We start from the raw sequence: 27,834 nt of genomic DNA on the forward strand, positions 1-27,834 counted from the left end.
TGATCGACCACGCAAGCCAAAAACGGGCCCGGATCAGTTCACGATTATATCACATAATATATAATATACCTTTACCAAAGTTTTAAAAACTGGAAAACGTTCCAAAAAGCGGTCAAATGGGACGCCATGGTGAAAAAAGTGCGTTTGAAAATAATAACAAATAAAATACACGAAAAACAAAAGCGTCATTTTTGTGTAAAATCTTAGAAAGTACTGAAACCAAAACATTGATGTTACTACAAAAATTGTTGTTAACAACAATAACTGTTGTAAATGTCTGTCTGGGCACCTATCAACTTTTATACCAATCCTAAACGAAATATTCTGTGTGTTATGATCAAGATCAATAAACATATGTATTTTTAGTAACAAGAGTAAACTGAGAAACAACAATATGCAGAGTTAGCATACTTTCTATTACCATCTCTTTTATTCCGCTGTGATTTTTATCAATGAGTGGATAGACCGAATATGTCAAATGCATAAAATTTACAGCATAAGAAACGAGAAGCAGATTGAAAAATATGCTATCGATGATTAAAATAATTTCTCCGTGTTCATGTGAATCGGCCGAATCGGCAAATCTACAAATATATCGGCTGGTCTGGCAACTATGGATGTCAAAACCAAAAAAAAAAACAGCATAAAATTTGACAACATCAGTTTCAAGTAACGAACGGCGCAGAAACGAAGAAGGCAAAAGGCGAGAAGCTGCAAAGCAGGAACCGAAAAAACTACACTTTGTTCATCGCGTAAAAGCTGCCATTTTTCGTACGTAGTGTGAAAGAAGCTACATTTTGTCCTATCGATTGTCGCATATTTTAAACGTGTTTCAGCTACGGGAAGTGTTTAGAAGTGCATCCTTTGTACAGTAAAGTTGTCCTACCGAATTAAGGCGTGAAAATGTGGAAATTTTTGGTCGTGTTCTGCTCGAAAAGCATAAGCTAATCAAAGTGCGAAAAAGTCCTTGAGAAAATTTCTTCCTGCCGGTTTCCTTTTTCGGTTCCAGCCAGTGACCAAGCAAAAGGGGATAGAGCGAGAAGGCAAAGTATTTTGTGTGTGTTAAATTATCGCAGCTTCTCAAGAAAATGTCATCGAAGCTGCTGAATTACCCATCAGCCAGTTCAAACCCTCACTTGACCACCGGATCGTCGGCTGGTTCGGCAGCAGGTAGCCGAAACGGTGGACACGGTTCGGCTCAGCTTAACTTTGAAAATCTGCAGTTGGACGACATTCTCTGTACCGTCTGTCAGTCGGTACTGGTCGAACCGGTGTTCCTACCGTGCCAGCATCGTTTCTGTCGTAACTGTCTGAGCGGTACCATCGAGAAAAACAATCTAAACTGTCCGTGTTGTCGCAAACGGTTCGGCACCTGGTATCGGAATGCATCCCGGGTGAACAAGCTGGTTCACGAGCAGCTATGGAGTGCAATACAGAGTCAGTTCCGGGACTATCTGGAGGAGGACGGAGCACGGTGCAATGGGAACGGAAGCACTGGAAGCTGCTTTGTGCCACGTAAGTTTGCGGTCCTGCCGGATGCTGCTGTTGTATCTATTTGCTGTGTAATTTTTTTATTGATCTTATGGGTGAAGCTGTCATCTTGCAGTAGTTTATTAATAGCAATCAGGCGAATGTTTTATTTGTATTTTGGTTGTTCACCTCATACCATTCGCAATGGATTTGATTTTTGTTTGACGATTTTTTTCTTGAAAAATCATTTAATTCAAATACCGATTATGTATTCTTTGAATACAGGATTTGCCATTATTAAATTCAATATGAAGTCCACCCATAACATTTTCGTTCCAGCAGAGCTGCCATATTCTGCACGATAACTCCCCAAGATACACATTTTGAGTTAGTCTGTTGTATTTAGACTACAAGAAGTAACTTGTATTTGTACAGTACTACCTACTTGGGCTTCTGCTTCTGCCTAGGTGTTTTTCAAGTTTTTTTTAATTCAAATGTCGTAAGAATACGCTGGGAGTTTCATTTCTCGCTTGACATCCCTTGTTATGATATTTTATTTCGAGATTGTAGGTATCCTGATAAACGAAAGCTAAATTAACTAGCGATCGTGTTATTTTCTGTTTTGGACCAGTTTATTGAACACCAATGTCATGCTATCTGACGTCGCCCGACTATTTCTTAAGAAGTAATATCAAGTATTTCTTAAGGCGTTATCAATCCATGATCGCATATTTGTCCCGTTTTCTAGGGGATATCCTGTCTTTATGCGACACATTTTGGAAAAACTAATATTTAAGTAAAAAAATTTTAAGTATCTTACGGAGAAAGTATATAAATTTTATTCATATGATTTCGAGACAGATAGACTAATCAAGGCAGTCCTGAGAGGGCTATCGCAAGATCAAAGCTTGGACGAAATATTCAACGAATTGAAAAATTTACTTGGCTTTTCTCCTACACAAGTTATTCTTATGAAGTGAAAGGATAGCTGCATTAACACGACAGCACGCTCTGGAATTATCCAGGAGCTTGACCTAATTCATTTTTTCCGCAATTAGGTAAATAATTTGAAAGTCCCTCTCGCAGGTTGATGGGATTGACGGTATTGTAAACATCATTGAGCTACAATAGAGTTATCTAAATATAAGGACCTTCGCTCTTTATAGTTTCTATTTAAACCAAGTTCTACTACTAGAGGTTAATTAGTTCTCATGTTAATAATCCACCAATCATGATGACTACTCAGGATTTGATTTATATAAGATGTTGATTACAATATGTCTCGATAGTGGTGTATCGAGGAGGCCGGGAGGACTGATGTGAGCCTTTTTTCTGTTCTATGCCTTTGCTCTATTTACCCGCTCATAACCAACAATCAACCAGCAACAAATAGATAATTGAGGAAGGAAGTGCTATGTGTGATGATTGGCTATTCAAGTATTAGTAGTGTTTGAAGTACTAATGTATATCTTTCATGTGATGATCATAACTTCAGCTGTATCTTGTTCCTGTTTAATCTATTACGTATCTCATATATTGTCTTTTATTTTTTCTTTTCGAGTCCTATACCTGCCATTCTACACCCGCTTTCAACTGGGTCAGCAAAGATGGTGATAGTGGACGTCTTAACACTCACATTCTCAAACGCGGTCTCAAGCGGACACCTCCAAAAATGCCCTCACGCGCGATTTCGAATCGGCCACGTCCGAAATTCTATCCTTAATCCTAAAAGCCTAGGTCCATGCCTTCAGCTGGACCAATTAAGAAAATACGCTCATACCTATTAGACAACACGCCTCATGGCGACATGACCGGGCACCCTATCGGTATAAGGGATCCCACTCTCGGCCAGAATTTTAACTGCACACCAAATATTTAATATCAGACTCGGTTCGCGCGACCATTCAAGAACACACGCAAATATGTTACAAAATCACGTCAGCGTACAAACGTTAGAGCCCCTCACGATTTTCCAAGCAACCTACGTCCACGAACTCGCAAACATGATTTCACCCCGGTGATAAGGTGGATGTCTCAGCACTCATAAACATACCAACGAGATCTCAAGCGTCAACCTACAAACTCCCGCGCTCGCGCCATCATGAGTCAGGATCGTCCGGAAGTCTCTATCCTCGGTACCAACAGTCTAGGTCCATGTTAATTAATAAAAATAAATTAAATTAAAAAATTAAAAAAAAAATAACTCCCATATCCACTAGACAAAACGTTCCATGGCGACATGACCGGGAACTCTAGTGATATGGGGTAACTCACTCCCTGTCAGAATGTGATCCGCACACTGAAAGCTAAACATCAGAATGACGGTTCGCGTGGCCATCCAAGAGCAAAGACTTAAGTCCTTCGCGATCATCTACGCACACCTATGCCCGCGATCGCACAAACTTGATAACGCTCTGGTAATTATGTGAACGTTTTAGTACTTACGAAGTTACAAACGCGGTCTCAAACGCAAATCCGCAAACGCGCGCTATCATGAATCGGTCATGTCCGGAAATCTTTGCTCTTCATTCTAGCAACTTAGGTCCATACATTCAGTTGGACCAATCAAAAAATAAAGCTCATATCCACTAGATCACACTAGTGATATGCCCAGAACCCACTTTCTTTTAGAATCTGAACCGTACACGAAAAATGAAGTATCAGATTCACGGTCCGCGCCCGATCATTCTAGAACACACGCGAATATGCGAAAACGCACACGGTTATAAAATAGAATTTATACACACGAAGTTACATACACGTTAGCACGTGATCGTCCCTACGCCCGCACATACCTGAACCGTACAATGAATATTACATTCAAAATCACGGCCCGCTACAATTGGCCTTAAGCAGTGTTTTATTGGGTGCCATAGCCTGTCTCATCTGCAAATTGTAGTATGTGATTCTGACTGGGAGCCCTTCCGAGAAACTAGCTCTAGAGCTCCAGTAGGACAACACTCAAAAAAAAAATTTTACGATTTTGTCTTCTTTTGACAATTAATTGCTAATAGTTTTGGGTGTTGAAACAAATTGAACCTATCAGGAATCAGGAATCAGTAGCGTCTGGCTCAAATGGCACGTTCCCCATGTTGATCGGAGATTTGTGCCTTGCCAAGAATCGTCTTTTCATCATTTTCCTGATGGGAAGGATATAATTCAAAGATCCGACGACGTTAACTGATTCATGATTTATCACGTCTTGATCATTATTTGGTATTAGTGGTCGTCAATTGGACTACAAAATTAAAATAATCTTGATATTTTCTCGAAAACCATTACACGACACTCGCTATATAATTCAAAGATCCATAACGTCGTCGGATCTTTGAATTATATAGCGAGTGTCGTGTAATGGTTTTCGAGAAAATATCAAGATTATTTTAATTTTGTAGTCCAATTGACGACCACTAATACCAAATAATGATCAAGACGTGATAAATCATGAATCAGTTAACGTCGTATATTCGGTCCATAGACAATGTTCCTAGATTTGTGGATAAAGTGATGAACCAATAATTTTAGAGCTCGCGAATTGTCGGCGCGGGAAAAATGAATCGGCGGCGCGCCGCCGATCTACCGTTCGGCGTCGGCGTACGTTAAAAATTACTGGCGGCGGCGGCGTGGCGCGGCGGCGCACAGGTCTAGCTCTCACTTGAGTACTATGGCTCTAAGTTTCATAACTTTCCCTACCCAGTAATCTCTAGCTAATTGAATGTCGTTAAAACGTAAAAAAAAAATTATTCGTAGAATCATTTTTGTTCCATGCACTTTTTCATGAAATACTCAGCAGCTAGCGACCAGTACGAGCACTGCCTATAATCTCAAGTCAGTCCCATGTAGATAGGGAGTCCCATAGAACATGGGACTGACTTGCGATTATGGGCAGAGCAGTACATATGATTATGGCCTAAAAGCCAACTGTCAAAATCCACTTTGAATGGAAATTCCGGACAAACCGTTACACGCCAATCACAGATGTTGGTAGTAAACGAAAGAGAAAAGTTTTCTCTTTCATAAACTGTTGTGAACTGTGTTCGACTAGTAACGGTTTGTCTGGAATTTCCATTCAAAGTGGATTTTGACAGTTGGCTTTTAGGCCGTAATCATATGTTTGTCGAGAAATGAGATTTTGGCTTCTGAAAACGGGAGTAGTTTATTTTTGAAATCTTATTTTTCAATAGAACGCTAAATTGGTAACACACTCTCCTAGGTTGAGAAGTTTGACGGTATTGCAAGCATCATCATGTAAGCTGTTTTTGTTAACATTGTACAACAGTTTAATGGCAGCGTTTGTTAACGCGGTTCGCAATGGGGGTCATTCTGTGTCATTTTATCAAGCGGCTTCGTCATCGTGCACAGGCTAATTAATGGAAGTGTACACACCAAAAAATAATGAAATTTAAACGACGTGTAAATCAATACGAATGTAAACATACAACGATTGAATCCAAAATTTGATTGTAAATTACGTTAAAATCAATTGGAGCATCAAACAGTATACAATTTTACACTTTCATTCGTGTAATATTACATGTCATTCATTTTACAACAGTATTCGAGTAAAAATACATTGAAGGGCATTGGTTTTTCGTTGAAAGAAACTGTAATTTTCAATCCACGTGTAAAATTTATAATAAAATTCGTTGAAGACAACACGACAAGTCGTATGTATTTGTGGTGGAACTTAATTTAACATTTATGTTCATGCTCCAAACATGTGCATGAAAATAAACTTAAAATTACAAAATATTTTTTTCTGTGTAGGGGAGAACCCTATTAGATGCTGTGTTGTAATAATTGTAGTTTTTAGTAATAGTGTACAATTGTTATGTGGTAATCGTATGTCTATCTGTGTACGTGTTTGTCTGAGTATTTGTGACAGCTGGGCCAGGGACTGAATGCAGAAATGGCGTATATGATAGAATAGGGGGGTAATACTTCCTAGGTTCCGTTGGTCACTTCTTCCGGCGTTCAATTCGTGCATTCGATTCGATTCATTCGGGAAGATCGGACTGGATGAATTAAAGTACGATTTATTAACCGAAGCAAGCCAAGAGCGGAATAGCGATCAGTGGAGGAGGTGGCGTAGCGGACATGAACCTGCCTCGCCTAGCCTTTACTCCACCGCCTCAATCTTCAACTTAACAACCGTAGCGCGTATGCCTAGGTGACCTGCAATACATTTCTCAGACTCAATTCGACTGTTTGGCCCTGCAGGAGACGCACAACCGAGATCTGACAAACCCGACATCATGGCTTGGACACCGGTATTTGTGGGGCGCCATGGCCATCCGGAATGTGCCATGTGCCATCCCGACCAATAAATCTCTCGAAGTATTTCAGTCGAGAATTGACCCACCGGTTTCTGTTCCCATGTCGTAAGAGGCGACTAACAACAGATGTGGCTGGGGTCCACTAGGAGATTGGTAATAGTCTACTGTCTTTCTCCTGACTAAAACAGCCTAGAGGCCGGGTTTCAGATCCCGTGTCATAAGAGGCGACTGAAAACAGAAGTCCACGAGTCGAAGTGTTTCTCCATGCCGAGAACTGAATGGCTGGCATGATTAAAATATGCCTGTCGCGCACGTAGTATCGTGGGTATTGTCCTTGCTGTGTTAAGCGAATCTCTTACACAGTTGACGTTTGTTTCTTCGCAAATCTCGAGATTCAAATGATGGTCATGTCACGAATACCCACTTCGGGGTTCGCTATAGACGATTATAAGCCAACGTGTTTGGTATCTTCTGGTTCGAGTAGCCCAAACTAATCTTCAGCATAGGCGTACAGCAACTATGAATCTATTCAGCCTTTTGCAGGAAGCGTATTTCCATGAAGGAAACTTCTATGTTGAAAAGCTACTTAACCCCGTCTTCGTAGCTTACAACAAAATGACATGACAAATCCGCGCTGAATGTCTCGGACACGTAAACTTGTGAATAGTGCTATCGACGCATATCTTTTATCCAACCTCAAACCCGTGATATTTATGCTGTCACAGTAAATGTGACTGTTGACACACGGAAAAAGATCCGTTCATAAATTCATGAATAAATGATCACGATTTCGTGAACTGAACGATTTACGAAAACCGTGACCAAGTTCTTGAAATTATGAATAATAAACGTCGTATTCATGAAACTATTTGTGTTCTCTAAGCACCACATACATGGCGTTACATTAGAATGTTTGGTTGGGTTACTTTGGTTGTTCCCTGGATATGTTTAGTTTCTGTTGTGATACTTGTTCATGATTTGGGAATACACAGTCGCCAGTCAAACGTTGTTCATGATTTCAAGAGCTTATTCGCGATTCTTGTGAATTCTCATGACGTTAGCGGGATTAAAGTTCATGATTTCAAGAACGTATTTCTATTCACGTTATCGTGATATTTTAGTCATGATTAGAGTGATTCACGTTCATGATTTCAGGATCTTTGTCACAATTTTAGATATTTTTGTCACTAGTTTGATTTGTGTTCATGATTTCAGGATCTTAGTCACAATTTTCGTAATTTCTGTTCATGTTGTCATGATATTTTATTTTAGAGCCAGAGTAATGTAACTAATTTTTTGGTTACCAACGGTTTTTTACTCGTAATAATATAATATATGAATGATAATATATGAACTGGATCATTAAAATAAGACTCATTTGCGATATATTGTTCTGTGAACTATATCACGCACACTATTTGGGGTTCTCAGTGCAGTTTTCGTTTTCTATCCGGACATCACAATTAACCTTATCAAGCGAATAACGAATAAAATTTTCGAGGTTCTACTAGTTTTTTTTATATCTACTGCTCTGCCCATAATCGCAAGTCAGTCCCATGTTCTATGGGACTCCCTATCTACATGGGACTGACTTGAGATTATAGGCAGTGCTCGTACTGGTCGCTAGCTGCTGAGTATTTCATGAAAAAGTGCATGGAACAAAAATGATTCTACGAATAATTATTTTTTTTACGTTTTAACGACATTCAATTAGCTAGAGATTACTGGGTAGGGAAAGTTATGAAACTTAGAGCCATAGTACTCAAGTGAGTGCTAGACCTGTGCGCCGCCGCGCCACGCCGCCGCCGCCAGTAATTTTTAACGTACGCCGACGCCGAACGGTAGATCGGCGGCGCGCCGCCGATTCATTTTTCCCGCGCCGACAATTCGCGAGCTCTAAAATTATTGGTTCATCACTTTATCCACAAATCTAGGAACATTGTCTATGGACCGAATATACGACGTTAACTGATTCATGATTTATCACGTCTTGATCATTATTTGGTATTAGTGGTCGTCAATTGGACTACAAAATTAAAATAATCTTGATATTTTCTCGAAAACCATTACACGACACTCGCTATATAATTCAAAGATCCATTCTTGCTTCGTCAACTGGTTATGATTGTGAGCATATAAGTTTCAATTCACCATTCGTGTGCGTGAAATGGTCCACAAATAAAAAAAAAACTTCCACTTTCAAGATATATGTGCCTGAAATTTACGATTATGTGCCTGATCCTAATCTTTGCACCTAATCAATTTCACTGGAACGCAGTGTATTATTCATTGATTTTTTAACCGATTCTTAATTCCTAATATGCTACACACGATTCACCAGTCGAGCTCGTGAAACTGTTCATGATGTAATTCATGAAGTAATTAATTTTCCACATAATTTTATTATACTTACGTAAAAAAATACAAGGAACTCAGACTATTATTCGTGGATTATTCGCTCTGCTTTTTGGTTTTTAAATTTCTATGTGAGCTATTGTGTACAACTGCTAGTAACCAGTCTCATAGGCACGAGCATTAGATACAAAGACATTACTAGGACCTGTAACCCTGTTATTCCTTTGTTAAAATTCAGAGAAATGTTCGGAATTAAATGAAACTGCGCTGAACAAAATACATTACCTAACCACAATTCATGTCCGTGAAAAAAATTAGAAAACTATAAGACATGTGATTCTGTGTAAAAAATCCAACGGTAAGCTCAAGACTAAAACATCACGATAACACGACGAGAATTTACGAAAATCCTTGCACGTCGTTCAATTCTTGACTGTTTTAGTCAATAAAGTTAATACAAATCAATGTTTCATCGAGTTATGAATTAGAATCATAAAAATATTAAACATATTCAGACACAACCACCTACTAAACATTTGAGTATAATGTCATCTTTTTTTTGCGTGAACTAGTTTTGTGAAAACATAAAAATTATTTTCAATACGTGGTTAATTTATAATTGATTGAATCGTTACCTATTTTTAAAAAAAATTCTCGAAGAATAGTTGAGCAAAGTGATCTTGACTTTTCGCGACGCTGGTGCACAGATGTGGCGATGCAGAGGGTAAGATTTCTAGTCTCATAAATTATGCATCGTATGATCTAGCCCCACTCAAGAAAGATTTTCAGTGATTTGCACTAGCCCGGTATCACAGACAAATAAGACGTAACACGAGATGAATTTTCATCACTCGTAGAAAAAAAAGGTCGATTTCAATTACAAATCGGTGGCGTTAGTGAAGAGATTTTGACACAGAGCTAAATGCGTTACTTAGTTTCCGCACCCACCCGAAAACGTTACGGTCTTTTTAATCTAATGCAAACCAAAACAAACAATATGGGCCGGAAATGTGAAATTCATTCTTGCCGAAGTGCCCAAGATGTGAGAGTTGTTCACAACCATTTCTTAAGTTACAACCAGAGTTAAAAATATTCAAATTCATTGAATGAAAATTGAGCCGCATTCATTTTCAATATTCAGCGACGCAGCTGAAAACGTCAAACGAACAAACCGCCCATTCATCCATGCAGATTTTCATTCGTTTCCGATTATTACACGAAGCGACCGTGCAGTAACGAATCAAACGCATCAAAGTAGGCTCTGGCACAATGTAAGCGATGATGATTGTTGTTTCAGTTGCTTTACCGGCATTTGAAAACATTTTCCTAGATAAGTAGTGAATGAATATATTGTACGAAATTCAACTGAATCATTAACATGGATATTTGAATGAATATTTTTTCTATTCACCGCGAGTCGTATCAGGTTCATTTTCTGTCGTCAAAAAACAGATTCGATTATTTTTAACTCTGGTTACAACACGATGCCAATCGATGACTAAGTACATAACAGTATGTTAGTAATTTAATTGATTCGGTGTATCGAATGTATGCAATGGATTAGAATTTGTTGGTCCCCGGAACTGCTGGATAAATTGGCGGGGTGCAGGTGCTACGAAAACTAGAGATACGCTCAGGCCATTTTCAATCAGACTTGTTTAGTGATCAGTTTCAACCTAACAGGAGCTAACACGTTAAGTCGTGGAATGATTATGATTGATAGTAACTGTATATTTAGGTTTCGTCAGGGTGTAGAACTGTATGATTGCAGCACATTGAGCATACTTTGCACTCAAGATAGAAGGAGATCGTACGTTGTAAGAAAATGTAGTACCAGCGAATCGCATTCCTTATCATTGTGGCGATTTTGTACTTACAAGAAGTAAAAGTAAACACCAGCCTGGAAAATGAAGTAATATGTCTACCTTGAAAGGTGTCCTTACACGATCATTAAAAGTGACATTTCTGCGCAGTAATACTAATAATAACGCCTCGTGTTAGGGTACCTGATATCTGCGGGATTCTAAAAGAGCGATGGTAAACAACCCAGGGACAATTTGACAGATAGTGCTTGTTTCATATATGCACCACCGATTTAATGGTGGCGCTAGTATGCCTTCTCTGTATGAGTACCACGAACAACGAAACGAAAAAGTTTCAAGAGAAAAGCGTGTTTCGTTACGTGTGTTATGAACGCCGTCAATGCGGCTAGAACAACATTTAGAAAAAGCTTATTCCAAAATGTGAATAAAGAAAACTATTATTAGAGAATAAATTTATCCCTAACTGAAAACCATCAGCAAAGTTACATAAATCTTATTAATATTTAGCTGGAAGTCTGTTTTTAACAACCGGTTCTCTTCCTTCCTAAACATGTTTTGGATTTCTTGTTGTGTGAAGTTTGAAATCGTTAAATCATTGGTGCTTTTTATCTCGAGAATCGTAAATAAAAACCTATTATAAACCACCTAGCGGTGCAATTGTGCCTTTCTCTATCATGAATCACGAGAATGTGTGCGTTGTTTATATTCGTTAAAAGCTTTTAAATGCATATATTACATTTTATTATTGTACATCACATGACAACTATATACAGGAAAATAAATCATTATTCGAGTTCTAAAATTTTGAAGAAGAAAGAACAGCCACGGTAATATTGAACTGAAAAAAGGTGCAAAATCGGCAAAGTCCCAAAAAGTCGATTTTTCAAAAAAAAAATTTTCGAGATAACATAAAATCTCGACGTTTCATGCATTTTAAAGATATTTGGCATCAAAAATACGAATTCGATTTCTGAAATTTCATGGGGTCCCCCCATTGAAAAAAAAATTTGAGTTCCGGCTTATATGGGAATTTCATATGTGACCAGACGATTTAGTCTATATTTCCGGACCCATATAAGCGATCCGTACGAAATTTTATAAACATCTGTGGGGACATTATAGCTATCATTTGGGACTAAGTTTGTGATAATCGGCCCAACCATTTCCGGGAAACTGATGTGAGTTCGTAAATTTTGAAAGATGGCCGCTTTTCCCGGGCACTTCCGGAACCGTCCATGGTGGTCAATGTAGTGAACGAAAGTTTGGTTGGCCGTCGGTGACCTAGAACAGCAAATTTAAGTTGTTTGAGAGACATTTTAGCGAAATTTTTACCTTTTTTGCTTTCATCGGAGCATCGGTTTGAATCACAATTTGCTATGTGATTGTACGCCACAACCTATAACTCCGGAACCGGAAGTCGGATCGGGATGAAATTAAATAGCCATTTACGGGGACGCAATACTTTTCATTTGAGGCCAAGTTTAGTCGAATCGGTCTAGCCATCTCCGAGAAACCGATGTGACTGTTATTCTGAATTTAGATACTTCCGCCGGGGCTTCCGGAACCGATGATGGTGGCCAATGTGGCCAAATAGACTTTGAATGGATGTTAGTGACCTAATACTACAAATCGAAGCAGTTGTGGTCATATTTTCGAAAAAATTTCACCTTTATGCATTCATTGCAGAATTTATTAAAATCGACATTTTTTGCGTGTTCGTACTCATCACCCTGTGATTCCGGAACCGGAAGTCGGATCCATTAGAAATTCAATAGCTGCCTATGGGAACGTTGCACCTTTCATTTGGAACTAAGTTTGTCAAAATCGGTTCAGCCATCTCTGAGAAAAAAGTGACACTTTTGGTAACATACACACACATACGCACATACACACACATACATTCATACACACATACATACACACACAGACATTTGTCGAACTCGACGAACTGAATCGAATGGTATATGTCACTCGGCCCTCCGGGCCTCCGTTGAAAAGTCGATTTTCAGAGCAATTGCAATACCTTTGTATTGAGAAAGGCAAAAATTTTACCTTTTTACATTCATCGCAGAATTCGTTAGAATCGAGATTTGCTGCGTGATCGTACGTATCACCCTGTAATTCAGGAACCAGAACTCGGATCCACACAAAATTCAACAGCAGCTGATTTAAAATCAAGTTTGTCAAAATCGATTCAAAAAATTCCGAGAAACCGATGTGGACAAATCAACAAAGTTTGTTTTGTAACCATACTCTTCAACTCGTAATCCGGGACAAGATGTCGGTTGAAAATCAAATTCAATAGCAAGCTATGGGAATAGTATACCTTTCATTTGAATCTTAGTTTGTAAAAATCGGTTCAGCCATCTCCAAAAAACCGATGTGGACATTTTGTTAACAAATTCGCACATACACACATACATACATACATACATACATACATACATACATACATACATACACACATACACATATACATACACACAGATATTTTGCGATCTCGGCGAACTGAGTCGAATGTCATATCGTCGCTGTTGTGCTATCTTATGACAAGCGCCATTTTGCACATTTCGAGAAAAACGATTTTTAAAGTTTGAGATTGAATATCTCGAAACTTATAAATGGTATAAAAAATTCAAGGAAGGCAATTGATGCTTCTGTCTATTCTGTGTTAAACACTCAAATTTTACAAAGATCAGTTGACTATGTTGCGAGCTTTTAGTATAAATGTAAACAAAAGTCGCACTCACACGTGTCGTAGATGTGTATTGATGACAAAATTTGTATAGCGTGTCATAATCGTGCATGGAAAATTTTCCATAGAAAAAAAAACATCAACTATTAACTTTTATTCATATCTTTGGCTTCATTTGGTCTATAAACAATCAGTGAGATGCATTTTGAAGGAAATAAGTCAGGGAATCTAGCAAAAATAGTTATTTTTGGTTACAGTGTTGCCAAATATGCTATATTTCCAGTTTAAAACTTAAATTTCATTTTTTTCACAATTCGCGCATTTTTGTTTTGAAAATGATTATGCCATTGTGTTTCTGAGATAGTTTTACGTATAAAAACATCATATTCATCAAGATAATTTGAGCCAATCCCACTACACAGTCATTTGAAGCAAAAAATTAAGAATTTCTCAGCACATTTCTCGCTATATCTCAGTAACCATGCAGAAAGTCGAAATTCTGTAAACGCCACTTTGTAGAGATTGTTTAGACAAGTAATGTGGCATATCTAACTCAGTTTACCCCAAAATGGCGTTTGTCATAAGATAGCACAACAGCGACGATATGAGACTCGGCCCTCCGGGCCTCGGTTAGAAAGTTGGTTTTTGGAGCAATTGTATAACCTTTCTATATGAGAAAGGCAAAAGAATAATACATTAATTAGCTTAATCAGCATGAGTTCAATGTTATCTTCATGTGATTATATTTTGAAATGTTGGTGGAATTGGTTTGAAAGTGGAGGGAATGGGGGGTTAATAGAGTGGGAGTAGAGGATGCGTCAGAAATCCTTCATCTTATTTCGGTATACGGGGTGGATGAAGGAAATGCGGGCGTGAGGGTGGTTCAAGGGGAGGGGAGTTATGAAGGAAGGAGGTGTAAGGGCAAGGCGGTGGGGGGGGGGCGGTGCGGCGACAGATTACTCAACTGCATATTTTGCTTTCCATTTGAGACTTGGTTTGAGAAAATTGGTTCAGTCATCACCGAAGAACCGATGTGACTTTAATTGTGGAATATGCCCGGAATTCCGGACTTCCGGAATCGTCGATAGTGGGCAATATATTCAAAGAATGTTTGATTGGCAATCAGTGATCTAGATCTGCGATTAGAAGTAATTTGGTGACCATTTCAATAGTTTTTAGCCTCTGAGGTATTACGATTGTACCGATTTATATGGGAAATTCCAGTGCATCCTTACTAACACCCCTGTAACTCCGGAAGCAAGAGTCAGAACAGAATGAAATTCAGCGGCAGTCAATGGTATTACTGTATCTTTCATTTGAAATCAAGTTTGTAAAAATTGGTAGAGACTTCGTTAGGGAATGGGTGCGATATTAGCTTAGGAACTTGGCGGGTTCCCCGGGGGCGTCATGAACTGTCATAGGTGGCCAATGTGGTCAAAGCTGCTTTGATTGATCATTAATGATCCAGACCCGCAAACTAGAGTAATGTTACATCAATTTTAATATGTTTTACATCATTTCAACATCATGGTGGTACCAGTTTATATGGGAATTTGCTGTGTGACTGCACTCTTCAACCCGTAACTCCGGAACCGGAAGTCGGACCAACTAAAAATTCAATAGCAGCTTATGGGAGCGTTATACCTTTCATATGAAACTAAGTTTGCGAAAATCGGTTCAGCCATCTCTGAGAAAATTGTGTGAGTTTAAATGACACACACACATACACACACACACACACATACATACACACACAGACATTTGCCGATCTCGACGAACTGAATCGAATGGTGTATGACACTCGGCCCTCCGGGCCTCCGTTAAAAAGTCGATTTTTACAGTGATTGCATAGCCTTTCTTTATATGAGAAAGGCAAAAACATTTTGGCCAATGAAAGTACATCACCACCAAGCTTAACAATTCGTTTTGAATAGAATTTGTGTTTTTATCAGAATTCTAGCAGCAAAAAAAATCACCATATCACCCCCAAAATTTGCTTATGAATTCAATATATTGGAGCTGTCAGTTGTCCCCGGGTTTACGGTAAAGATGACTAAATAGAAACAAAAAACAATGAAACGACAACAACAATTAATTTCCTCAAACAAAACAAATTTTTTTTACCGTTGCTTAATTTCCCAGATATAGAACAATAAATAATTATTATGGGTCATTGAAATACAGTCGTTACTCTGCACTCTTCAAATTTGTCCATTGTCATCATTATTTCATGCGAAGTCGTAGTATGCGACATCGACAATTTTTCTATTTCGTTCTTCAAATTTTACAACTGTAAAAATAGTTCCACCTTTCATTTATTATCTTGCATTTGGCAAGCAGGGTGGGCACTATTGGAGCTTCAGTTGAAAAAAAAAAATTCGATATGGTTGAGAGAATTACATTTTGTGCAATGTGCCGCCAACGCCGCCGCCGCCGGCCAAAAATGTCGCTTACGCCGCCGCCGATTAAAAATGCATCGGCGCACACCTCTAGTGAGAGCAAGGATGTGAAGTAAACAGATCGGAAAACTAGAAGTGGCAGGGTCATTAGAACAGGCTTAATATCGTACGGGCTTAATCTTTGCCTTCTGTTAATGAAGGTCGAGCTTAGACAGAATAACTACGAATTACCCGAGTTCACTAACATGTGTCCTGATAAAGGTAGACGTATCTATCTTTACCGTGACAACCGACGAATAATAATCGAAATTTTGTGAAAGAGCTCACGTAAAAATTTCTTTACCATGTTGCATGAAATTGTAAATGATTAGGGATATCTTCTGAGTATCACAAGCACACAAATAGATACTAGATAGATCGTAAATCATGTATTAGGAATCAAGAACCAGTTCACGAATATATGAATAATATTTCATGATTTCGTGATCTTTTTCACGAGTACGAACCAGTTCACGAATACATGAATAATATTTGATGATTTTGTGAACCTTCACTTCACGATCACGGATATTAGATCATGACTAATATATAAGGAAACATGAATTAGTTCACGAGGATTGAATGGATTCATGAATAAAATTCCGAATTTCGTGAAATAGTTCACAAAGAAATAGCCAGAATATTTTAATTCTGTGAAATAATGTTCCTACATCCATGAAAAAATCATCACCTTTGGTTTTATGAATAATGTTCATAAAGTTGTGAACTAGTTCGAGTACTGAGAATCGAATTAGAAACAACTTGGCGGAAACCGCGACTGAAGTTCACAAAACAAAAACAAATATGTCCACTAATGAAAGCGTTACACGGGCTTTACTGAAGGGAAATTGAACATAATTATGATTTTTATTCATGGTCCTGTTTTCGTAACGTAAAAACGTCATTGTTCTAGAATTCATGGCACTTAATTCACGATATTGGGAACATTTTTTTTCCGTGTAACGTAAACAGGAAATTGTTTGGCATATTTATCGCATAATGAATCATCATCTTATGATGATTTCAAAAGGGTTGTATCGTACTGTGGCACAAATTTGCATATACTTAATGTAGCAAATCACCAAACATTAGCACGATCTGGCAGAGAAGAGGTGTTAGATGTAACTCTCTGCTCTGACTTATTACGCATGAGTTGGCAAACTGGCTCCTACCCAACGAGCTCGAACCGTCGTTATCTGGGCATAAGTACATCGTCTTTGGCCATTTGAACGCCTAGATGTAGTAACCTCTTACGGTTCTACTGTGTGATAATTCAATTTTGAATTAGTGGTAGAAAAAATTGGATTTTTGCGGACTTTGCTAGATTGTAAGTTTCCACTCGTTTTGATGAAACCGTTGATGCGTGTAGATCCTTTTTGAATTTTCGGGGAATTGAAAATTGAGTCACTTCCCACAACATCAGGTGTGAATACTGGTAGTTGCGAAAAACGTGCTCCATTTTTAAATCCTTAAAAATGGGAACAAATTGATCAAAATCAAAGAAAAGAAGCACAACCGCAGAGGTACTCTCTTCAACAATGCTTCGACTCATTGTATAGAGTCTTCGAGTCTCAATACTTATCGAGTGCAAGTAAGGTTAGAGAAACGTTGCTTTTCGATTGCGCTGTAGGATGATCCGTTAAAAGATCTTCACGGGTGTCTCCTTTCAGTCCCTCCTAACTCATTCATCCCCAGTTTCAATGAGTTTGGCTAGGTATGGTATTGTTTGGTTCTCTCCGGATAACGAACAATGCTGTACCTGGTTAAAATAGAAATTGGAGGAGATAAGTGCGGCTAAAGTTCCAAAATCCTGGTTCGTGGGCACGCAATTTTGCAGTATTGACGACCGTTATCTGGAATTTTTTAGCGAAAAAGGGTTATAAAGTGAACTATGGCTTTCAAAAGTTACAGTGAATATACCTAAATCTGTTTAAACTGAATTTGAATGACAGTATCTCTTCGAGGGTGTTGTCGTTTTGTTATCTCAATATCCCCTCTGGGATGTTGATATATCCGCTCATCGAGAAGTGTCTTTTTTCTCTTGGGAGTGAAGAATACTTCCGTATTGTCTATGTTTTCTGTGTCGTTATTTTCATTAGCCCTAATTTTACCACTTCCCCAATCCTATCCATCAGGGAAATGATGAAAAGACAAATCATGGCAAGGCAGAAATCTCCGATCAACATGGAAAACATGCCATTTGAGCTAGTCGCTACTGATTCTTGATGCCTAAGTGACCTGCAAAACATTGCTCAATTCATCTGTTTGGCCCTGCAGGAGACGCACAGCCGAGATCAGACAAACCCGGTTTCATGGTTTGGACACCGGTATTCGTGGGGCGCCATGGCCATTCCGACCGATACCTTTGGATACCGAACCTAACAGCCGTCTCCAGAAAGATCGACTATCCAGTTTAGTACACCTCGTATTTCTCTATATTCCCAGCGGTACTCGTAATGGGGGCTTCAGCGGCTCCTTGACCAAGTTGAGACCCCTTTCATCATCACGGGAGATTTGAACGGCAACACTCGATGTGGGGCTCTCGTACATGCAACAGGAGAGAAAACGACATTGCTGAAGTAGTCGAAAACAACGAAAGCGTTGTTCTCATCGACGGCAGTTCGACATTTCCCGGCGGACAAATGGAATCCACCATCGACGTCACTATTTTCTTGGGTGTGCTGCAAGGATCTTAAAGGGGGGACTCTTCTCGCCGTCCCATGCAACAGAGACCACTTCCCTATCCTACGCCCAGACATCATCTGGCACAACTCGCCGAAGGCGGTAGCTCTACGATCGGGTAAATTGGACTCGCTACAAGGAAACCGTCGACGATCTAATAAATCGGGACCAGTCATACACCAGTATATTCAACCGAGCCGCAGGTATCTGCATCCCCAGGACGAGTGGGAATCCTTCCCGACATGTGGTGCACAGGTGGTGCCAGAGGTCGAAAGAGCCATACCCTAGTAACAATTGAGGTTTTATGGTAGTTTTATAGCCACTCATTAAACTTAGATTGCGCTTGTAGCATGCTATAAAACTTCAATTGTTACTTGGGTAGGGACACGCCGAACTGTGCTCGGAGCACTTCGATGGACGATCCGCACAGTAGTGAGTGAACTGAAGACTTCAGAAAGGCCAGGAAAGCGATTAGGGAAGCAAAAAATAGCAGCAGGACCAATGTTCTGGAGTTCTCTGCGTTCATGCGAATCAAGCAAAGGGCTGAGAATAGCACCGTGTGCTTTGAATCCAACTCAGGTCAAGTATACAACCAACCTTTCACCGGAAGTGAACTTTGTGCGGTATTAGAATCAGTACATGGCAAGTCTGCCGGTTGGATGACGTTGGCTATACTCTACTACATTCCCGTCGGTAGCCAAGCGGGCGATAGTATTAACTACGTTTAGTGTAGCGAGCCGGTGCCTGCTTCGTGGAAGGAAGCCCTGGTAATCCCTATCCCAAAACGATGCGATACTGCAATCGTCGCACTGCACCGAACATTAGCTAGGCATTAGTCCACAGCAGGATATTCGTACGCAGTAGAGCTGACGTCTTGCAATATGGAAGGTTTCATCTATATTTTAAACCCCCTATACTGCCGTTCTACGCATAATTGTCCCATGTTGCTTTTTGGTCATTTTCACTTTTTTTAATCAAACAGTCCTTTTTGATGTATATTTTCAGAAACCACATCCAAATCATAAAATTTGTTCAAAGACTTCGTGAAAAAATACCAAGTCTGTTTGTCCCATTGTTGATATTCTACGCATAATTGTCCCACTAACAAAAATCCCAAAAAAGTGAGCACTAAAGAAATAATTACGTAGCGTTTAGTTAACAAGAACATTACGCTAGATGTCGGGCACTGAAAAAATTGATGGAAAAATACAGGACCATTAAAAAGAGATGGCAGTGGCAATATTAATCACAGCAGTGAGAACAATCCTGTAAAGCTCTTCATTACTATCGTCGCTTGCATAGCATGGTGAACGCATCTAGGATAATGAGCCTATTTTCGCAATGTTTCTATTATCACGCTACCCATTTGAAGCCGTTGGTTAGTTCAACGTTTGCTATCTTTGTTCAACAAATTGGATCAAATGGTAGGGCGACAATTGGGGCACTCGATTGGAACTTTAGTTGCTATCAAACACTAGCATTTCATCGTTTTCAGGCCATTTGTGTTATTAGATTGGTTCTTAAGAACGAAGCAAGGTTGTGAATGCCAAATTAATGCACTCCATCGAGTGTAGGCAATGATCTTGTGAGGTACCCTTCTAAATACAGTAAAAATAGGTACTTTACCCTATTTCCAATTTTGATGAAGCAACAAATCTCCCGAGTAACAGAAAAACTCACGACATACACTTTTGTAAAAAAATGAGTTATGAGCATCATTTACATAGATCGTTATGGGACTGATATGCGTAGAACTTTCCGGTTTCCGCTCGATTTCTCGGCATAACAGTCCCACTTAACATTTTTTCTTAAAAACTAAAGTTAATTGAATCTCTACAATAAAAAACTGGACTGATTATATTGAAAACGATTGCCATAAACGTAATTTTAGACAATAAAGCTTTATTTGTTGCACCGTTTCTCTCCAGATTGCTAATACAATTTTCATCTTCAATCGCGTTTTTCTCAGTTTCTAGTTTTGTAACATGGGACAATTGGGCGTAGAACGGCAGTATACCACAGGACGATTCGCGCTGCTTCTGGCCTGCTTCCCAGAACGCCTGCTAAAGTGACCTGCGTGTAGGCCGGAATTCTCCCCTTCGTTAGGCGGCTACACAGAAATACACAGACGAGGATCTGCCACCGATTGCCCGTTTAGACCGCGTTTGCGACCGAGCCTGGCACGACCGTGCACTCAACTTGGACACAAGTTTGCCTACAGATCCGAGAGCCGGCACCGTCGCTTTGGAAGCCAGAGCCAAAGACAACCGACTGATGGCCACCATGTATAGGAATAACGTGCGGAATCATGGCTCTGATTTCAAGCGCCACGTTCAGTGTTCTCTGCCGAGGCGTCGGCTATCACACTAGCTTTGGCTCAAAACCGAAAGATACACCCGTTGTTGTGCTGTTGGACTCTCTGTTAGTCATTTCCACCCTCGAATCGGGAAGATCCAGTCACTTGTTCATCCAGATTATCGAGGCTGAATATGACCCATCTACAACAATTTACTGGGTCCCCGATCACTGTAGCATCGACGGCAATGAAAGAGCTGATCGCCTAGCGGGCAAGCGGAAACACGCCGGCCGACTTCTCACCCGACTCGTTCCGCCCGCCGATATTCTGAGCTAGCTGAAGTCAAGAATAACCGAAGCTTTCGTGTCATTGGCGTTACAGTACCGGACACTTTAAGTACGTTAAAGGGTCGCTCGGCCGATGGACAGATCGAACCGATAGAAAAGAACAACGATCACTGTCGAGGATAAGAAATGGCCACACGAAGGTCTCCCATGCCCACACGGTATCACGTGTCTTTTTCACCAACCGGTGGAACATATGCTAATGAACTGTCCGGAGCTCGACGAAATCCGGCAGCACTATAACTTACCGCTTTCGACCGGAGAGATCCTTGCCAACGATCCCGCTTGAGAGGAAGTACTATTTTCCTTTCTTAAAGATTAAAGCATTTTTCAAATAAATAAATAAGAGAGAATTAAATGACCCCCCTGACGTTTTCCCACCGCAAAGGGTCTCCGCGCGCAATCGAAAGTTGCGTGCACGAGATGCAACTAATAATCATTTTTGTTTTTACTTACTGTTTTCACGTTTTGCAAACATTTGTGCTAGTTAGTTTTGGTCTCATGTGCTAACTCATTCTCAGCTTTCCGGTATTCTTAGGATTGAGATCGATTTGAATCCATATCCACATCTGTTTTGTTTAAAATAAATTAACATTTGGGCAAACTGACATGTTTTCTGCCAAAGCTAAACTTCTAAACGTTATCAGAACACTCGAGATTAAGCACCATTTTCATTATCCATCTCATGCACTGTACTACCAAGGCGAGTTTACTTAAAGTCATGCAACAAATGTGTTTTCGCATATTACGGACAGGCAGCCGAAGGCAACGATACTGTACTACCTGTGCAGTGGATAACTAACAAATTGATAACTCATTGACCTCATCAATGTAGGAGCCATAAATCGATATTTTTTATGGGAGGTTTAGTGTTGCTCTTTTCGAGTTTCTTCCTTTCATAAATTTTGTCTTCGACCCATTTATGACCCATCCGATGCGCTTTGCTCCAACATCCAGTCGGGTGTATGTCTCCACATTTGGTTCAAAGTTAGGTATTATCAATGCCGTCGAAGAAGCCAAAAAACAATGAAAAGTATACCATTCCTGTTAAATTGTGACTTCTTATCAAAACCAAATGAAACATCCCTTACACCTAGGACCATCCCGTAAAGATGAAAAAAGTAACAAAAGCGAAACTCCATAAAATATTCTTTCCTTTTCGCTCCCACTACTGAGGGGGTAAAGACAAAATTAGTAAATACAGCAACATTTTTCTCGCAGCTTTTTCGGCATTACTTCCATTTCTTTGGGCACAGGAATAAATCCAATGATTCCCAGATACTCACTCGATTCAAACTAATACAAACTTCATTCCCTTTTCCAGAAAGTGAAAGCGTCATCCACCTAAGCGAACCGGGAGAAATTCGCAAAGAGTACGAAACCGAGCTTCAGCGGTATCGCAAAGAACTAATCGAGGACAAAAAGAAGGAGCTCGCAGCATCGGAAAAATACATTATAAACCTATACAAGCAGGAAGGCATCATCGATTTAGTAGATAGCGATCATTTGTCCATTTCGTCCTCCACCAGCACTCCGGAGCCAAAAAAGAAGCAGTCCCAGCCAGCAGCTAGTGACGTTCACGAAGTAGACGATGACGAAGAAGCTGGTCCGTCGGGTTCGTCATTCACGCAACCCATGTCTATCAAGGAGTGTCACAAAAGCAATCCGCCGCAATCGTCGAATGTGGTCAGCAGCAGTAGTAGTCAAGTTAACGCTAGTCGTCCCGAGACGTCCAAATCTGCGTCTAATGGAAGGTAATAAAATATCTTTTCGCCTCTCCAGGCTAGTATTAAATAATGTTTCCGTTTCAGTGTCATTTCCATTTCGTCGACATCGTCTGCTTCTGCTGCATCTTCCTCATGCATCTCGTCCGCTTCGAGTCGCTATAGTCTAATCAAATCCGCTTCTCAGCAAGTCGGGCATGGAGCGGAGATCGTAAAGCAAAAGGTTCATAACTCAATTCTGAACAAGATATCGTCATCCGGTGGTGGAGCGAAGAAATCTTTCACCATTGCTGATTTGAACAAAAGTGAACTATGTGTCAAACCCACGAAACTGCATCGAAAGTCTCCAACTCAGACTGGAGACGATGATGATGACGATGACGACGCGGACGATGGAGATAGCTTGCGATCGGAGTTGAACCACTTCAAACCGATTATTGCCACTACTCCAAAGAGCTGGTAAGTGTATTGCTCTGACTATCTTTTGGAATCATTTAACCTGACTATTTCGTTCGTTGTAGTTTTTCGTCCAAGGCGATCATACGTGTTCCTTCCATCCGGCCGGAAACCGGCCCTTTGCCATCGACAACTTCTGTCACCGAGTGTTTAAGCCCTAGCAAGAGCCACTTCAAACCGATCGACCCAATGACACCGCACCGATCGGCCTTTTCCGTTGTGAATGTTCATCTATTTACCCCACCAACGATCGATCAGGAGGAAAGCCAACAGAAAAATCGAACGAGAGCAGTTGTCAAAAAGAGTGCACCACCTTCCGGGGTCAGCAGCAGTAGCAGCACCTCTGGTAGCACAGCCAAGTCATCCAAAAGGCAGAATAAGAAGAAAACCAGTCAACCGAAGGCGAAAGCTGTCCCAGGCGCAGCAAGCCGAAGGAAGCGGAAGCTGAAGTTTTCACCCCCGCCCAAAGCTAAGGTGAAAAAGAGCTCCCCGGACCGAGTACCGGCGGAAGTCGCCAAATCTAGCAGAGTCACACGGCGAAGTGTTAACAACGAAGCTGAGCGTCTTAAAGATCTTATTGTCACCGATCAGCAGCGGCGTGCGGCCATGATCGAGCAGGAACGACGTGATTTTGAGTTCGCACAAAAGCTTCAGAAAAAGCTAAACCGCACAAGAGGAGCTATGGCAGTGGTATTCGAACCTACTACGAAGGAATTAGCCTCATCTACGTCTGCGCCATCCATGGTATCGGCCAGAAGCCAAAACAGTGCATATTCGCTACGGCGAAAAACGTATCCAACTTTTCAAGTGAATAACCACCACCAGTACATTGCAGAGCCGAGCTGCAATAGTGAACCAGCCGAGTTGGAAGTAGCGGGGAAACGAAAGACAGACATAGCTAACAGGAAACAACTTGCGCAAAGTGCAAAAAAGCCAAAGTTGGCAACGCAGGAACCCGTCGCCGCCGTCGAGGAAACTAACGTCGTCCGGCGAAGCACACGGAACAGACACTAGAGTTAGTTTGGTTCATTGGCGCCCTGCCAGCTTCAAGGATTGTGATGTGATCAACGTTATCAGTTGATGTATATGTGATCTTGATCTAAACACACACGCACTCACCCCCGCGCCGAGCTAGTCTGCGGCTGTGGAAGAAGTACGATCGTGTGCGTGTGAGTGTGGGTTGTTCGTAAGCGTAAGTAAGTTGTGCGTGTTTGGTCTATTTATTCTAATAATTTTCAAACTCTGCTGGTTGGACTATTAACTTCCTACATTGTTTATCTAAGTGAAAGTTGATTTTGCGTTCTTTCTGTTTGATCCTGATTCGTGAATTTGGAAAAGTGTCAGTATGCTTTTAATTTTATTTCATCGGTATATTTGAGTCTTTTACGTCATAATCAAATATTATGCGGCAGTGTATAATAGTTAACACGTTACATTATGTGAAGAAAAACTATCACCACAAACGAAAAAGTAAATACAAAAGATACAAAATGCATTCCTAACTATTGACGTAAACTTGGTACTCCTGATCCAGTTCCCATCAACAAGAAGCGTAGCGTGTAAAAAAAGCCATATAATGTTGTAGTAGACACAAGTTTCGAGCTAAAACGGTAGGATTATCCGTGTAGCAAATGAACAAACAATAATTCGCAGTGGAACCATTAACAAATTAGGTAGGTTTTGGTGGAATGGGAGCGCGTGCGGACATCAGTCTTACTTTAGGTTTTTGCTGTATAAGAATTGTATTGGTCAAGAGCCGCGTACGAGTGTAGATGGTATAGGATGGGTTAGACACGTTTTCACTGAATTATGTTGTCCTGCGTAGGGTCAACTTCAGTGGAAAGCACTTTTCCATATAACGAAATATACTTCGTGATAAATTAGAAGACGGATCGGAGCGCCATATAATGTGGCTGCACTACGTTTGATACACGAGTTTTGATCTTTACATCGCCCTGCATAATGTCTTGCTTAAGGTGTTTGTATTGCTCACCAAAACATTTGCTATTCTGGGGTAAGGACGGACAACCCATCGAAAGCTGTTTCCCTTGGGCAGTTGACACTGAACTGATATCAGCAATCTTCAGGATCTCGTACCCTGTCAATTGTACAGTGGTATCAGTATACATACCAGGCGAAGCTAGAAATTTACGGAACAAACTACAGAATTTAATTAAATAACTTCCACCATTTTTCTCGCCTATTAGTGGGGCTCTTCAAGTAGCAATCGGCGTGGCAATGAAATTCTGGACGTAGCTAAAAGTCAACTGTCATCATCATCAGCACCGGAGAACCCCCTTTCCTTAGAAGAAGCGCCTCAACAGCCATTGATAAGACGATATGTTCCAGCATTATTGCTATTGATCCCGACAAAGGATTTCCTTATATGTATCTACCCATATCAGCCACCCTATCTCAACAACACGACGAAAGCGATGGCTGGACAACCGAGCCCACTGAGAGGCATATGAAGTTGAGCAGCTCTCGAACCGGAAACCAGAATTACATGCCCGAGGCCATTACAAAATATATTGTTCAAATCGCCTCCGCTAGAATTCCCCGAACTAGCAGAGCATTATTACACTGGTGGAACAACATGATGAAAATCTGTCCTGAAAGGCCGAAGACTTTTTCCAAGAACCCCACAAGAACATTGACTATGAAAGGAAAGCGCAGATAACTACCGAAGCCTTAGATACCGGGGAAGAAAGGCGACTGAGGAAGCAAAATCAGTAAGTTTGAGGGGAGTTCCTCGATGGCATTAACCCGACTTCCTCCACTCAGGAGCTTTGTAGAAGGATCAACGCATTTAGCGACAAATGCTGTCACACTATGTTATCTCTCAATGTCAAGGGAACAAAAAAAATTTGATGCCACTGAAGTAGCAAACCAGATCGAGATCTATTTTTATGAGCTGTCATCCGGTTAATCTCTACCGCCATCCTTTAGGAGACATGCAAAGCCGGCATAGAGGCAAACCCAGCGAGCTTTGGATTCGATTGTGGTCCGCCTCACAATCAACCACTGTACTAAGCGCCGCACGCGAGAAATCGACTGAACCAGACGAAGTTGATTACCTTAGACACCTCCAAACAAGTCTAGAAATGAGCGGACTTCCCAGAAACGTGACACTGGTCGGCTCTATTTCCGCAAAAGATGACGGGAGAAAGGAGCCGTATAGCTGAAACAATGGAGGGATTAGTAAACAGGCGCCTCATGACCTTTCTGGAGGAGGCAAAGTAACTCGACTTCCGACAGGCTGCCTTCAGAAAAGGACTCGGCTCAGGCACACATTGATTCCTTTGAAAAGGTAGTCCGTCGGGCACTCAAGGAAAACAAGTACTTTTTAGCGAGCGGATGTCCGTGTTGGCAGTCACTCTTTACCTCGTATATAGGAGTACTCTATTCGATGCTTTACCGAAGGAGTTTCTATATTCATATATGCTGGTGATATTCTGGTGGCGATTGGGATCACAAAAGCTAGAACCAGGATAACATTGAATGTAATTGTTAATAACACAGGCCGATGGGTCGGAACAACCAGTTTTAATATTGTCCCAAAAAATGCGACACCGCGCACTGCTGCAACCATCACGTTGCATTCGGTATATCCTTGCAAATCGCCGGTTTGACTATACCATTTAGAAGGGATCAAAAGTTCTCGTAATTATGATTGATCGGAGCATAAACTTTACATCCCACGAGAATTACCCGCACCCACATTATCTCCCAAGTAAATTTACCACTATGCCCCACATGCAACAGGGTCTGGGTTATTTGGCATAAAGTCATTTGACATAAGATCATTTAGCATAACGGTTATTTGGTATAACTTTGAGAATTGATCACACTGAAGGGCATTTGGCAGAATTTTGAGAAATGACCACACAGTGGATCATTTCCCTTTTTTATACCTACAGGGAAACAGACATAATTTTAAATTGTGCGGGATGTAAGGTCATTCAGCATAAACGCGTGCTACTGCTGAATGTTAATTAATTAGTTTATTCTTTTTCTTGCCTAATGTGGCTACGCCACATTGCTTCAAGTCACGTGCTGACATCGTTGTCGCTCCGTCGGACTTAACTAATTCATAGCCCCTAAGTTTAAGTAATTGGGGCAAACGAGCGGATCACAGGTTTGCTTGTAAGGGGCCGCCGCTTCCGCTGGCGGGTCGGCGGCAGCTTCGCCCGGCGGACCTTTGGATTAGGTACGCTGCCTTCGCCCCAAGTGCTAGAGTAGTGTAACAACCGATTACTCAATACAGTGAAGATC

At 40.6% G+C, this 27,834-nt stretch overlaps 1 protein-coding gene across 1 annotated transcript; it reads left to right on the top strand.

Moving 5' to 3' along the window:
- Window positions 1–662: 662 nt before the first annotated feature.
- On the top strand, window positions 663–27,834 carry LOC131685598 (uncharacterized). The gene is made up of 4 exons (XM_058969449.1): window positions 663–1,515; window positions 22,704–23,133; window positions 23,191–23,562; window positions 23,625–27,834. The coding sequence occupies exons 1-4, from the start codon at window positions 1,089–1,091 to the stop codon at window positions 24,571–24,573; spliced, it is 2,178 nt and encodes a 725-aa protein (XP_058825432.1). The 5' UTR covers window positions 663–1,088; the 3' UTR covers window positions 24,574–27,834.

Source organism: Topomyia yanbarensis, chromosome 2 (assembly GCF_030247195.1).
Source record: "Topomyia yanbarensis strain Yona2022 chromosome 2, ASM3024719v1, whole genome shotgun sequence".
Taxonomy (NCBI): Eukaryota; Metazoa; Arthropoda; class Insecta; order Diptera; family Culicidae; genus Topomyia; species Topomyia yanbarensis.